This window comes from Ranitomeya variabilis, chromosome 2, assembly GCF_051348905.1.
Source record: "Ranitomeya variabilis isolate aRanVar5 chromosome 2, aRanVar5.hap1, whole genome shotgun sequence".
Classification (NCBI taxonomy): domain Eukaryota; kingdom Metazoa; phylum Chordata; class Amphibia; order Anura; family Dendrobatidae; genus Ranitomeya; species Ranitomeya variabilis.
The window spans coordinates 22,266,716-22,279,180 of NC_135233.1; the positions used below are offsets into that span (position 1 = coordinate 22,266,716).

At 46.2% G+C, this 12,465-nt stretch overlaps 1 protein-coding gene across 3 annotated transcripts in view; it reads right to left on the reverse strand.

Moving 5' to 3' along the window:
* ALK (ALK receptor tyrosine kinase) overlaps window positions 1-12,465 on the reverse strand; it is an 880,658-nt gene continuing 868,193 nt past the window's right edge. For 2 of the 3 annotated variants that reach the window (XR_013220998.1, XR_013220999.1), the window contains 2 exons: window positions 2,477-4,474; window positions 1-2,254 (listed from right to left, as the gene is read on the reverse strand). Coding sequence is in view for 1 of the 3 variants with exons in the window: in XM_077282112.1 (XP_077138227.1) it covers window positions 3,782-4,474 (693 nt within the window). In the remaining 2 variants the exon portion in view is untranslated. Of the gene's footprint in view, window positions 4,475-12,465 lie in introns of all 3 variants that reach the window. The other variant, XM_077282112.1, reaches the window with a different exon arrangement.

A 12,465-nucleotide genomic window follows, 5' to 3' on the forward strand; every position in this document is an offset into this window, starting at 1 on the left:
GATAGAATAGGATTGTGGTTGACATGGAGGAAAATGTGAAAACTTAAGAGGTGTTGGTATATTTGGACCAGTCACCAGAGTATGCTAAGGTCTTGTTCACTTGTTAGTCTAAAGGTAGAGTCCATGACACTTCTTCTGGTACCCATCAATGTCTCTGTAGAAGACCGGTGGAAGCCAAGAAGTAGAAGACAGAACTGTCACTATGGAAGAAACTCTGATGCGGTGGTCACATCCACCCAACTGTGGTGCACTCGGCAAGAGTCGAAGACTACATGATGCACACCTAAGCTCTTGGGAGAGAAACCAAAAATCTCAGGAAGATGTAACACCTAGAAGGTACCCAACAACCAGAGCAGTGTTCTGGGGACAGTTTTTGAGGAAGAGCTGGAAGATGGCCGCGAGCCGAAAGAGAGGAGACAAGTGACCGAGAGCGGAACGAGAGGAGACAAGTGACCGAGAGCGGAATGAGAGGAGACAAGTGACCGAGAGCGGAACGAGAGGAGACAAGTGACCGAGAGCGGAACGAGAGGAGACAAGTGACCGAGAGCGGAACGAGAGGAGACAAGTGACCGAGAGCGGAACGAGAGGAGAAGACAGAGATAGTCTCCCTATCCACACATGACGATAAGGAAAATACCTGACAGAAATGATTCAACACCAGTTCCCAAGCCACACAAAGCCAAAGGGAGCTGAGAAATCTGGCTGCACATAAAGGGCCCTTGGTGTACCAATGACGCGACTAACCATAAGGTCTCAGAAGGGATAATTGCACCAAAGTGTCAGTTTGCTTTATGTCATCCCTCACGTTACATATCATTTTATTGGCCGGTGGCCGGGATGTCATTAGGTTTGGAATAATTGTGCTGTAACTTTGTACTTTTTTTGACAAAGTTTTGCTTATCTTGACTACAGTGAACTTTATTTTGCAGCGAAGCTCTTGTTGCTTTACCATTAATTCCACTTCAGGCTCATCACTTAGAAGTTAGGTGTCCCCAAGGAAGTTTAAGGGTTTGAAGAGCAGAAAGCGCAGCCCGAGGCGAGAAATGTTAATAACAGACTCAAAGGTGTCACTGGAGGCAAAATATGATTCAGCGAATTCATCGCCTTTCTCCTATGCCGCTGGGACGGGGAAAGTAAGCGAGATCTTTGAGAAGAGCATGTTTGTTGTGCACTTCATATACCAGGATACCTTCTGTCGGAATATTTAACTGCCTTGTTCACACCATCTAATTAAGCCCATGATGTGACCGACCCCGGACTATGAAGAAACTACACGGCAGGAGGAATTGTTACTAGCCGGAGCCTCGGGAGCGATATTTAGAGATGCCGCCATTGACACAAATGATCATGGAAGCTACATAGGCGTATGTTGGTCAATGTTTGATAAAGTAACATAACATATAGTGTTTAATTCCTCTATAAAGAAAGCAATTAATGGTTACTTCCACAATAGTGACCAGGAGGTTCCATGGATGGATCTCGTACCTGTGATAGTCTGAGGCCATTCACATATCCATGATTTTTTTGAGACCAATGGAAAATCCGAGAGACCTGTTGGATGAAAATAGTCAACACAAATTTATGGGTCTGAGAAAAAATCTGACTGCCATTAGATGACATCCGAGTTGGGACCGACTGTCATGAATGAAGAAACTTTTTTTCCCCACATGTACGAGAAAAACTGATGACACGCTGATCAATCTCTGATCAAAATAATTGGTCTGTTTTTCTCGGACTTGATAAAAATTGGCGTCTGAATGAGGCCTTGCCAAGAGAACCAACTGACCAGAAGACCTCACCTGCACTGACAACTGTTGTGTCCTTACAATCCCCTAAGCCAACGCGACCCTTTCCTTTTCTCGTACGGAGCGGTATTTGGTTTTTTGGCTCCTACTAGCCATTTTTGGTCCAGATTTCAGGCTACAAAATTCAGCCACATCCGTCCAATGAGGCAAAAAAAAAACCTTCCTCTGCTGTTACTGTGATACATTTTAGGAAGGTTTTTTTTTTTTTTTTTTTTTTTTTAAATAAAGGTTTCAGGACTTTTTTCTCCAAACCGGTCATTATAAAATAAATAAGTGTTATTTACCACTCCGCACTCCCGACTCTCCGACTGGACCAGAAGCGAGGACGTCCCAAGCATTCAGCTGAGGCCACTAACTGGTGGCATGGGTAGAGGACACTTATTTCTTTATTATGGCTAGTTAAAAAAAATAAATAAATAAAACAAAAAAAAGAATCTCATTGTAAACCCCTTTAAGGGTATGTGTCCACGTTCAGGATTGCATCAGGATTTGGTCAGGATTTTTCATCAGTATTTGTAAGCCAAAACCAGGAGTGGGTGATAAATGCAAAAGTGGTGCAGATGTTTCTGTTATACTTTTCCTCTAATTGTTCCACTCCTGGTTTTGGTTTACAAATACTGATGAAAAATCCTGACCAAATCCTAAATGCAATCCTGAACGTGGACACATACCCTTAAAAGAAAACCTGAGGACCTTCTTTTACGGGCGATCGGCCTTAAAAGATATAAAATATGGCCGTCTATATATTTTGTTTTATTTCAGTTGAATCCCACTGGTTATATACATATATATTTTTTTTTTTATAAATCCTTCCTATCGCTACTGGCAAACAGTTTGGATAGATCTATGGTGGACACCAAGGAAACCTGCGGGATGCTCGAGCTGACGACAGACCTAATATAAGAGCAGCTGATGGCTACATCCGCCTATCGACTATAATTTTTGGTCGTATTCACATTTAATTTTTTTGCTAATTTTTAAAGCATTTAATCAATGAAATTGCAGGAACTAGAGATAACATTTATGTTTTCAATACTAGGATTATTTTAGTTATTTTAACGGGGGGAAACCAATTCCTATCCTTGCATTAGACTTTCTCCTGCCCGGAGTCCCGTAGAATATCAGATCGGGGGCGAATTGCGATAAGCTTGAGGTAGCAGTATGGCTTTGCATGGCAGCTAGGACTTAGCAATTTTTCAGTCCTTGGTTAAAAAATGTGGAATGGTTGAAGCAAGAAGAAAAATAATGAATGAGATACCCAATAATGATGGCGTCTGACTTACATTTTTAAGTGCTACAGTTACAGGCTTTTTTCCGAATGCGTCATTCTTACAACTGCACACAAGAAGAGTTGGCCGCCTTGTTTTAAGCAAGAAAGAGACGGTAAAACTCATGATAACCAGTATTTGCTCACATTTTATAGCCCAGGTTGAGGTTCAGACAACCCTCCCTTCGTTTTTTTTTGATCAGATCTTTAGTGAGCCTCACCATCCAAGTTATAAGCCTTTCCAAAGATATTGAACTTAAATTAATTTTGGACATATTTCCCCTCCATTTCATTTTAAAGCTTGAGGTCAATACCAAGTTGGAAAAAACAAAGATTATCTACATGAGACCTCAAAGTCGGAACCATGGGGGTTCAGCGAATGGAGAGAACGCCTGACTTCGTTTTTCTTTCTAGAGTCGCCACGAGGCTTAGTGAGAGAGGAATGGTCGTGATATGTTCTGGTTGTGCTCAGTGCTATACGTATTGTATTCCAGTACAGTTTGGGTGGTACTATCTGGTCTTGATGGACAACAATATCCTGTGTTGACATCTGCAAGGCAACCACGATATCCATGAATGGTGATGCTGTGTAGTCATCGGGAATGACGATGAAATGTTTGGCACGTATTAGAAAAGTTTGTTGGCATTTCTTCAGATAAGTTGGGCCATTACCCAAGTTGTCCCCAGTAAGACATGGCAGTAGGAAGTATTAGACGTTCTCCTGACTTGGATTACTCTTGCTCCTGGGGATGAAGTCTCTGTGTTTGGTGGGACACGGGGGCACTGGTGTTTCTACAGGAAGGCCCTGCTGCTGATAGCCATAATTCACTTTGCCACATGGAAAGTGACGCAGCCGAAACAGAGGCACTTCCTGGACATTAGAAGTCAGCGTAGATGGCTCCAGAAGGACGGAGGAGCCTGGGAGTCTACCAGCAGTAATGCTAGGGGCAGCTGGGCAACCTCCATCTGGAGCGTTATTCTCTCTGTCAGGGACTGGCTTTTCTGGAGGAGCAATGTTTCTGTCTACCGTTTTTCCAGTGAACCATGAGCCATAGGTAGGATTCCAAAGATTGGTAGGTTTGTTCCTGGATCCTCTCGTGCTTTGTAGTTCTGTGGGTGGGTTGGCTTGAGCCAAAGCCATTTTCTCATGCCCTCCTTCTGGAGGCTGTCTGGGATCCGGACGACCCTGTGGTTCAACATGGACCTTATTGGGGACCTTCCGGACTGTTGGCACGGGAGGTGGAGACTGCAGACCGTGTCTGACTTCTCTTCCGGTCTTCTCAGGTGTCACCAGGAGTGGAGGGATCACATCTGGATCTTCTGGCCGTGTAGGGACTTTTTCCTCCTCTTCAATGAGCGGCCCATATTCTACAGGCAGTGAAGTGTTAATGACGTCTGGATCCTGCAATAAAAAATAAATAAATTACAATCTGACGCTCTATTTCATCATCTGCAGATCGGGGAATAGTGTTGAGAAGTGGCCAGAGATGGCGGACAGTAGGGTCAGAGGACAAAGTTTCTACCATCCGACTTGTGGAACAGGACAGGGGACAACATAACTGCAAGCAAAATATTCTGGAAGCTCCGGGTTATGGGTGAGGAAAAGAAAAGGACTGGGTGGTAACAAGATATCCAAATAATTCTCGTCCTGTGTATGCTATGGGAGATTCTCAGCTGTGGATACTGTGGCATTTATAGTCCGGCTTTACCCACTCAGTAATGTCTCCCCTTATGGACCCCACAATCTCTCTGATGCTACATGAAAACACTTGTTACTAAAAATGTCTGCAAACTATTTATTTGCCTGAACTTTTTTTTTTCAATTCCTTATTAGCTGCTAGTGTCTGTAATACAATATACCAAAATAAGCTGCTTGGTGCGGTGCAATAGGCGATGCTCGCTGCGGTGTAATAAGTGTAGTGGTATGATATGACCTGTAGACTGGAAAACCACTGGAGATGTAAACTGTAATATTATAGGAGCTGTACCCTCCAGTACAATGGGAGCTCCAGGCTGCGGTACAATGGGACTGTGTCCTGCAGTACAATGGGATCTCCGGGCTGCGGTACAGTGGGAGCTCCAGGCTGCGGTACAGTGGGAGCTCCAGGCTGCGGTACAGTGGGAGCTCCAGGCTGCGGTACAGTGGGAGCTGTGTCCTGCAGTACAATGGGAGCTACTGGCTGCGGTACAGTGGGAGCTCCAGGCTGCGGTACGGTGGGAGCTCCAGGCTGCGGTACAGTGGGAGCTCCAGGCTGCGGTACAATGGGAGCTGTGTCCTGCAGTACAATGGGAGCTCCAGGCTGCGGTACAGTGGGAGCTGTGTCCTGCAGTACAATGGAAGCTCCTGGCTGCAGTACAGTGGGAGCTCCAGGCTGCGGTACAGTGGGAGCTCCAGGCTGCGGTACAGTGGGAGCTCCAGGCTGCGGTACAGTGGGAGCTCCAGGCTGCGGTACAGTGGGAGCTCCAGGCTGCAGTACAATGGGAGCTCCAGGCTGCAGTACAATGGGAGCTGTGTCCTGCAGTACAGTGGGAGCTTCAGGCTGCGGTACAGTGGGAGCTCCAGGCTGCGGTACAGTGGGAGCTCCAGGCTGCGGTACAGTGGGAGCTCCAGGCTGCAGTACAATGGGAGCTGTGTCCTGCAGTACAGTGGGAGCTCCAGGCTGCGGTACAGTGGGAGCTCCAGGCTGCGGTACAGTGGGAGCTCCAGGCTGCGGTACAGTGGGAGCTCCAGGCTGCAGTACAATGGGAGCTGTGTCCTGCAGTACAATGGGAGCTCCAGTCTGCGGTACAGTGGGAGCTCCAGGTTGCGGTACAGTGGGAGCTCCAGGCTGCGGTACAGTGGGAGCTCCAGGCTGCGGTACAGTGGGAGCTCCAGGCTGCGGTACAGTGGGAGCTCCAGGCTGCGGTACAGTGGGAGCTCCAGGCTGCGGTACAGTGGGAGCTCCAGGCTGCAGTACAATGGGAGCTGTGTCCTGCAGTACAATGGGAGCTCCAGTCTGCGGTACAGTGGAAGCTCCAGGCTGCGGTACAGTGGGAGCTCCAGGTTGCGGTACAGTGGGAGCTCCAGGCTGCGGTACAGTGGGAGCTCCAGGCTGCAGTACAATGGGAGCTGTGTCCTGCAGTACAATGGGAGCTCCAGTCTGCGGTACAGTGGAAGCTCCAGGCTGCGGTACAGTGGGAGCTCCAGGCTGCGGTACAGTGGGAGCTCCAGGTTGCGGTACAGTGGGAGCTCCAGGCTGCAGTACAATGGGAGCTGTGTCCTGCAGTACAATGGGAGCTCCAGGTTGCGGTACAGTGGGAGCTCCAGGTTGCGGTACAGTGGGAGCTCCAGGCTGCGGTACAGTGGGAGCTCCAGGCTGCGGTACAGTGGGAGCTCCAGGCTGCGGTACAGTGGGAGCTCCAGGCTGCGGTACAGTGGGAGCTCCAGGCTGCGGTACGTTACATCTGTGTCGTTCACCACTACTGATAAATGGCGATTTGTTCCTCAGACTGATGGTCGCTCCTCTCTGGCTCATTCATCACATGGCTTCCAGCCGCGTAATTACACTCTGCCTTTATACTGCGGTTTCATTTTCTGATAAGCGCATTCAATTTTAAGGTGGGCGACATTTCTTTGTATCACTGACCGGCCGGTGTCTTACTGTGCAGAATGGGAAAACAATTGGTGTCATAATCGCAGCGCGGAGGATCCAGTTCTGATAGCGGCTTAAATTATAAAAAAAAAAAGTAATTCCAGATTCCATTTTTTCTATATTTGCACAGGAGATGGTGCAGTGAAAGACGACTATTTAATTTACAACTATGCGCTGATTAGTTTCCTTAAAGGGGTCAGAGCTTAAACTTTGGCAGAAGATTGTTCAGTGTGAACAGAAGATTGGGATTTAAAGGGAAGATGTCCTCGGGATTGTGCTCAGTAACTACAGACAGTGTCAGGTCGGCGCCGTTATACTGATTACACTGATACCTGGTGATGAAATCCGTCTGGTGGTTGTTGTGTAATCCTTATTCTCAGTTTTTAGTTAATGATATGCTCGTGCTCCGGTGCGGCCTGTGGGGGTCTTCATGGGGCTCTGATTAGGTATTCATAATACAGACTGCTGATAGGTCACTGCTCCCTAGTTTACATACTGAATATATATATATATATATATATATATATTGAAAAAGAAAATCCCATTCAGCAGGTGCCGGCGCTGCAGCATGACCGCATCTATAATATGCATTGAATTATTTTATTTGGTGATATACATTTATTCTGAACAAACAAAAAATCTGTCTCAAAATGGCGCCGGCCGATATCGGTGATCCGATAGATGCTACTTCGCAGGCGCCGCCTGTGCCATCTTGGTGGAGACAATTTTTTTTTTCTCCTCTAGCAAAATGGCATAGGTGGCACCTGGGCAATAGTATCTATCAGATCGCCAATATCGTCCTGCGGCATTTTGAGCCAAGTTTTTTTTTCTGAATAATTGTATATCCCTAAATAAAACAATTTAATGCATATTATAGATACGATCATGCTGCAGCACCCCTGACGCCCGCTGAATGTGACTGACTTTTTTTTTTTTCCAATACATATTATGTTCAGTATATAAAATAGGGTGCAGGACAGTGACCTGTTATAAGCCATACAGATGAATATGTAAGCAGAGCACCACATGAAAACCCCCTCCCTCACAGGCTGCCCCGGAGCACGAGCATATCATTAACTCAAAACTGACAATAAAGATCAAACAACTAAAAGACGGATTTCATTACCAGGTATCATTGTAATCAGTATAACGGCGCCGACCTGACACTGTCTGTAGTTACTGAGCACAATCCTGAGGACAGGGGCACTTTAAAGGATATGATGCTGCCAGCAGCCACCACTTGAGGGCGCTTATGAGCTTACTGCATACACTACTCCTATGCTCCCTCTAGTGGTGGCTGTAATGATAAAAAATGCAAATAGAGCAACTATAGAAGCAACCACATACTGGCCTCTAAAGAAAACCAAGGACGGATCAGCCCAAGGCCAAATGCACCCCAGCCAATCACTATATGCGAGACCCTAACCTAAACCAAGGTAAATTCTTGGAAATAATGACTTCATTGCTACCAGTCAGGGGGCTCCGCTGCACCCCTGCATGACACCATTTCAGGTGTTCAGACCTGTAGGTGAAGATACAATCCCATAGGGAGTGACAGTTTCACTGCTGGGAAACTGGAGATTTCATTGTTACGATTGATGTCACTCCCCAGCTAGAGGGAGAGGGAGGGCAGAATAAGTAATTTCATGGCTAGCAATAATTGAAAGAACCATTGACGAGATTGATGATGTCATTTCTATGAGCCAGAAGAAGGTCAAGGTAGATTATGACATCACTACTAGATAAAGGGGGTTCAATCATAAGAATTGATGATGTCATTGATACTAGCTGAGGGGGGGCAATTATTGGGATCAATTATATTATTGTTCCCGACCAGCGGGTTCTATTCCACCCCTGCTTGGAACCATTACTGGTTTGCAGACCTGTGGAAATATCATCCAATGGAGGCAGAATGTTTCACTGCAGGGAACTGGAGAGTCCATCGTCTACATTCATTATGTCATTAGAACAACTAGAGGAATGTCTGTAGTCAAGAGTGATGATGTCGTTACTACCAGCTAAAGAGATGTCTATCGTCAAGGTCAATGATGTCACCACCAGCCAGAGGGAGGTCTATCGTCAAGGTCAATGAAGTCACTGCTACCAGCCAGTGGGAGGTCTTATCGTCAAGGTCAATGATGTCACTGCTACCAGCCAGAGGGAGGTCTATCATCAAGGTCAATGATGTCACTGCTACCAGCCAGTGGGAGGTCTATCGTCAAGGTCAATTATGCGACTACTACCAGCCAGAGGGAGGTCTATCGTTAAGGTCAATGATGTCACTACCAGCCAGAGGGAGGTCTATCGTCAAGGTCAATGATGTCACTACCAGCCAGAGGGAGGTCTATCGTCAAGGTCAATCATGCGACTACTACCAGCCAGAGGGAGGTCTATCGTTAAGGTCAATGATGTCACTACCAACCAGAGGGAGGTCTATCGTCGAGGTCGATAATGTCACTGCTACCAGCCAGAGGGAGGTCTATCGTCAAGGTCAATGATGTCACTACCAGCCAGTGGGAGGTCTATCGTCAAGGACAATGATGTCACTGCTACCAGCCAGAGGGAGGTCTATCGTTGAGGTCGATGATGTCACTGCTACCAGCCAGAGGGAGGTCTATCATCAAGGTCAATGATGTCACTACCAGCCAGAGGGAGGTCTATCGTCGAGGTCGATGTCACTGCTACCATCTAGACAGTGATCTGTTGTTGACATCAATTTTGTCATTGCCTCTAGGTGAAGTGAATTGTTGGAATCGATCATGGCTTCGTTACCGGCCAGAGGGGTCAGTTTTCGAACCACTGACCACTGAGGTCATCACTAACAGTTAGGGGGGTCCATTGCTGTCCTGCTTGACACCATCACCGGTTTGCAGATCCTTGAGACTGACTCTGTTTTGAGCTCGTGCCATCGTTGAGGTTGATGATGTCATTGCTGCCATCAGAAGGGAGGACGTCCACTGTGGAAATAATTTATTTTCTCTTGGGTAGCAATGACATAATTGATCTTGAGAATGGACCTATTTCTGTCTGATAATGACGGGGTCCATCGTTGGGGTGAATAATGTCCTCTCCACCAGCCCGAGGCTTGTGCTCCATGGTCAGGAGCTGTGATGTCACATTGAGTTTCCATTTGATGCAGATCTGTCCATAGAAATATCAGCACATGGAGGAACCGTAAACCTCACAGCTGACACTTCGTTACAATTGCTCTTCCCTGAGATGCGTCCTGTGTAAGGGTGATTAGTACTTGTAGTACACGTGCAGACTGCGGCGTCAGGCCCTGGAGGCTTCGCGCTATCTCTTGTCTGTCTTGTCGCTCCTTTTCTTTACCTCGTGGCGTCGTCCGTGCGCAGAACAGCGGTTAATTAAACAGCACATTATGCAGGCATAGGTTAATGAAAAGCTGCCACTAATTGATTTATAATCGTCTATTTCATGACACGAGTCGTCTGGCTCCGCTCCCAGGGTGGAATCTTTTTCTTTTTAGAGTTTGGCCAAAAATAAAAGGATCCAATAATGCGGCACTTTACGACTGCAGAATGTGGAGCGAGAATCAGAGGAACCCAACTCGGAGGGACGGGGAGAGAAAAGAGGTTTTCTTCCAAATCCCAGCAGCGAAATCAATATGATGAAAAGACTGATGAGGCCGAGCGTCTCCAGCCGCATCCATACAGGAATGACAACCATGGAGCACTACTGCAGATAATACACGGAAAAGGTTGTCACGGTGTACAGACAGTGGCATGAAAAAGTTTGTGCACCCCTGGTCAAAATTACAGTTATTGTGAACAGATAAGCTAGTTAAATATGAAATGATTTCTACAAGGCCTAAAGTTACAGATGACACCTTTCCTTTATATTTTAGGCAAAATTTTTTTTATAGTTTTTCATTTTTTACATTTTAAAAATGACAAAAAGTAAAATGGGCTAATGCAAAAGCTTGTACACCCTTGGAGATGTGTTCTCAGATAACGTTGACCAAGGTGCCAGACCTTAATTAGCCTGTTAGGGGCCTGTTAGGGTTATGGCTTGTTCGCTATCATCGTTAGAGAAGGCCAGGTGATGAAAAGTTCCCAGCTTTATAAAAACCCAGCCCCCTGTAACTTTGTGCCAAACACAGTAGCCATGGGTTCTTCTAAGCAGCTGCCGAGCATTCCGAAAATGTAAATGGTGGAGGCCCACAAAGCAGGAGAAGGCTAGAAGAAGATGGCAAAGCGTTTTCAAGTTGCCCTTTCCTCAGTTCAAAATGTAATTAAAAAATGGCAGTTACCAGGAACAGTGGAGGTCAAGAAAAGGTCTGGAAGACCAAGCAAAATTTCAGTAAGAGCTGCTCGTAGGTTTGCTAGAGAGGCAAATCAGAACCCCCGCTTGACTGCAAAAGACCTTCAGAAAGATTTAGCAGTCTCTGAAGTTGTGATACATTGCTCTACTGTTCAGAGACATCAGCATAAATTTGGCCTTCATGGAAGAGTCATCAGTAGAAACTCTCTCCTGCGTCCTCACCAAAAAATTCAGTCAGAAGTATGCAAAAGAATATCTAAACAAGCCTGATGCATTTTGGAAACAAGTCCTGTGCACCGATGAGGTTGAAATAGCACTCTTTGGTCTCAATGATCAAAGGTATGTGTGGAGAAAACAGAGCACAAAATTTCAGGAAAAGAACATCTCGCCTTTACCATTAAGCATGGGGGTGGATCAATCCATGTTTTGTGGTTGTGTTGCAGCCAATGGCACAGGGAGCATTTCATGGATAGAGGGAACAACCTCAAAGGTGCAAGCTGAAGGTTAAACAATAGCCCTCACAGTCCCCTGATCTGAACATCATTGAAAATCTGTGGCTAGACCTCAAAATAGCAGAGGACGCAAGACGCTCCAGGAATCTCACAGAACTGGAGGAATTTTCCAATTAAGAATGAATGAAAAATCCATCAAACAAGAAATGAAAGACTCCTGTCTGGCTACAAAAAAGCTTCTACAAGCTGTGATACTTTCACAATGGGGTGCTACTAGCAGCGTTGTGGAGTCGGAGTCAGAGCCCATTTTGGTGGAGTCGGAATTGGTGTCATGGAAATTGAGGAGTCTGAGTCAGGGGTTTGGCTTACCGACTCCACAGCCCTGGCTAACCATGCAGGGTGCCCAAACTTTTGCATCAACCAATTTTCCTTTTTGTAATTTTTTTTAAATGGAAAAGATGAAATATATGTACACTGCTCAAAAAATAAAGGGCACACTTAAACAACAGAATATAACTCCAAGTAAATCGAACTTCTGTGAAATCAAACTGTCCACTTAGGAAGCAACACTGATTGACAATCAATTTCACATGCTGCTGTGCAAATGGAATAGACAACAGATGGAAATTATTGGCAATTATCAAGACACCCTCAATAAAGGAGTGGTTCTGCAGGTGGGGACCACAGACCACATCTCAGTACCAATGCTTTTCTGGCTGATGTATTGGTCACTTTTGAATGCTGTTTGTGCTTTCACACTTGTGGTAGCATGAGACGGACTCTACAACCCACACAAGTGGCTCAGGTAGTGCAGCTCATCCAGGATGGCACATCAATGCGAGCTGTGGCAAGAAGGTTTGCTGTGTCTGTCAGCGTAGTGTCGAGACGCTACCAGGAGACAGGCCAGTACACCAGGAGACGTGGAGGGGGCCATAGGAGGGCAACAACCCAGCAGCAGGACCGCTACCTCTGCCTGTGTGCAAGGAGGAACAGGAGGAGCACTGCCAGAGCCCTGCAAAATGACCTCC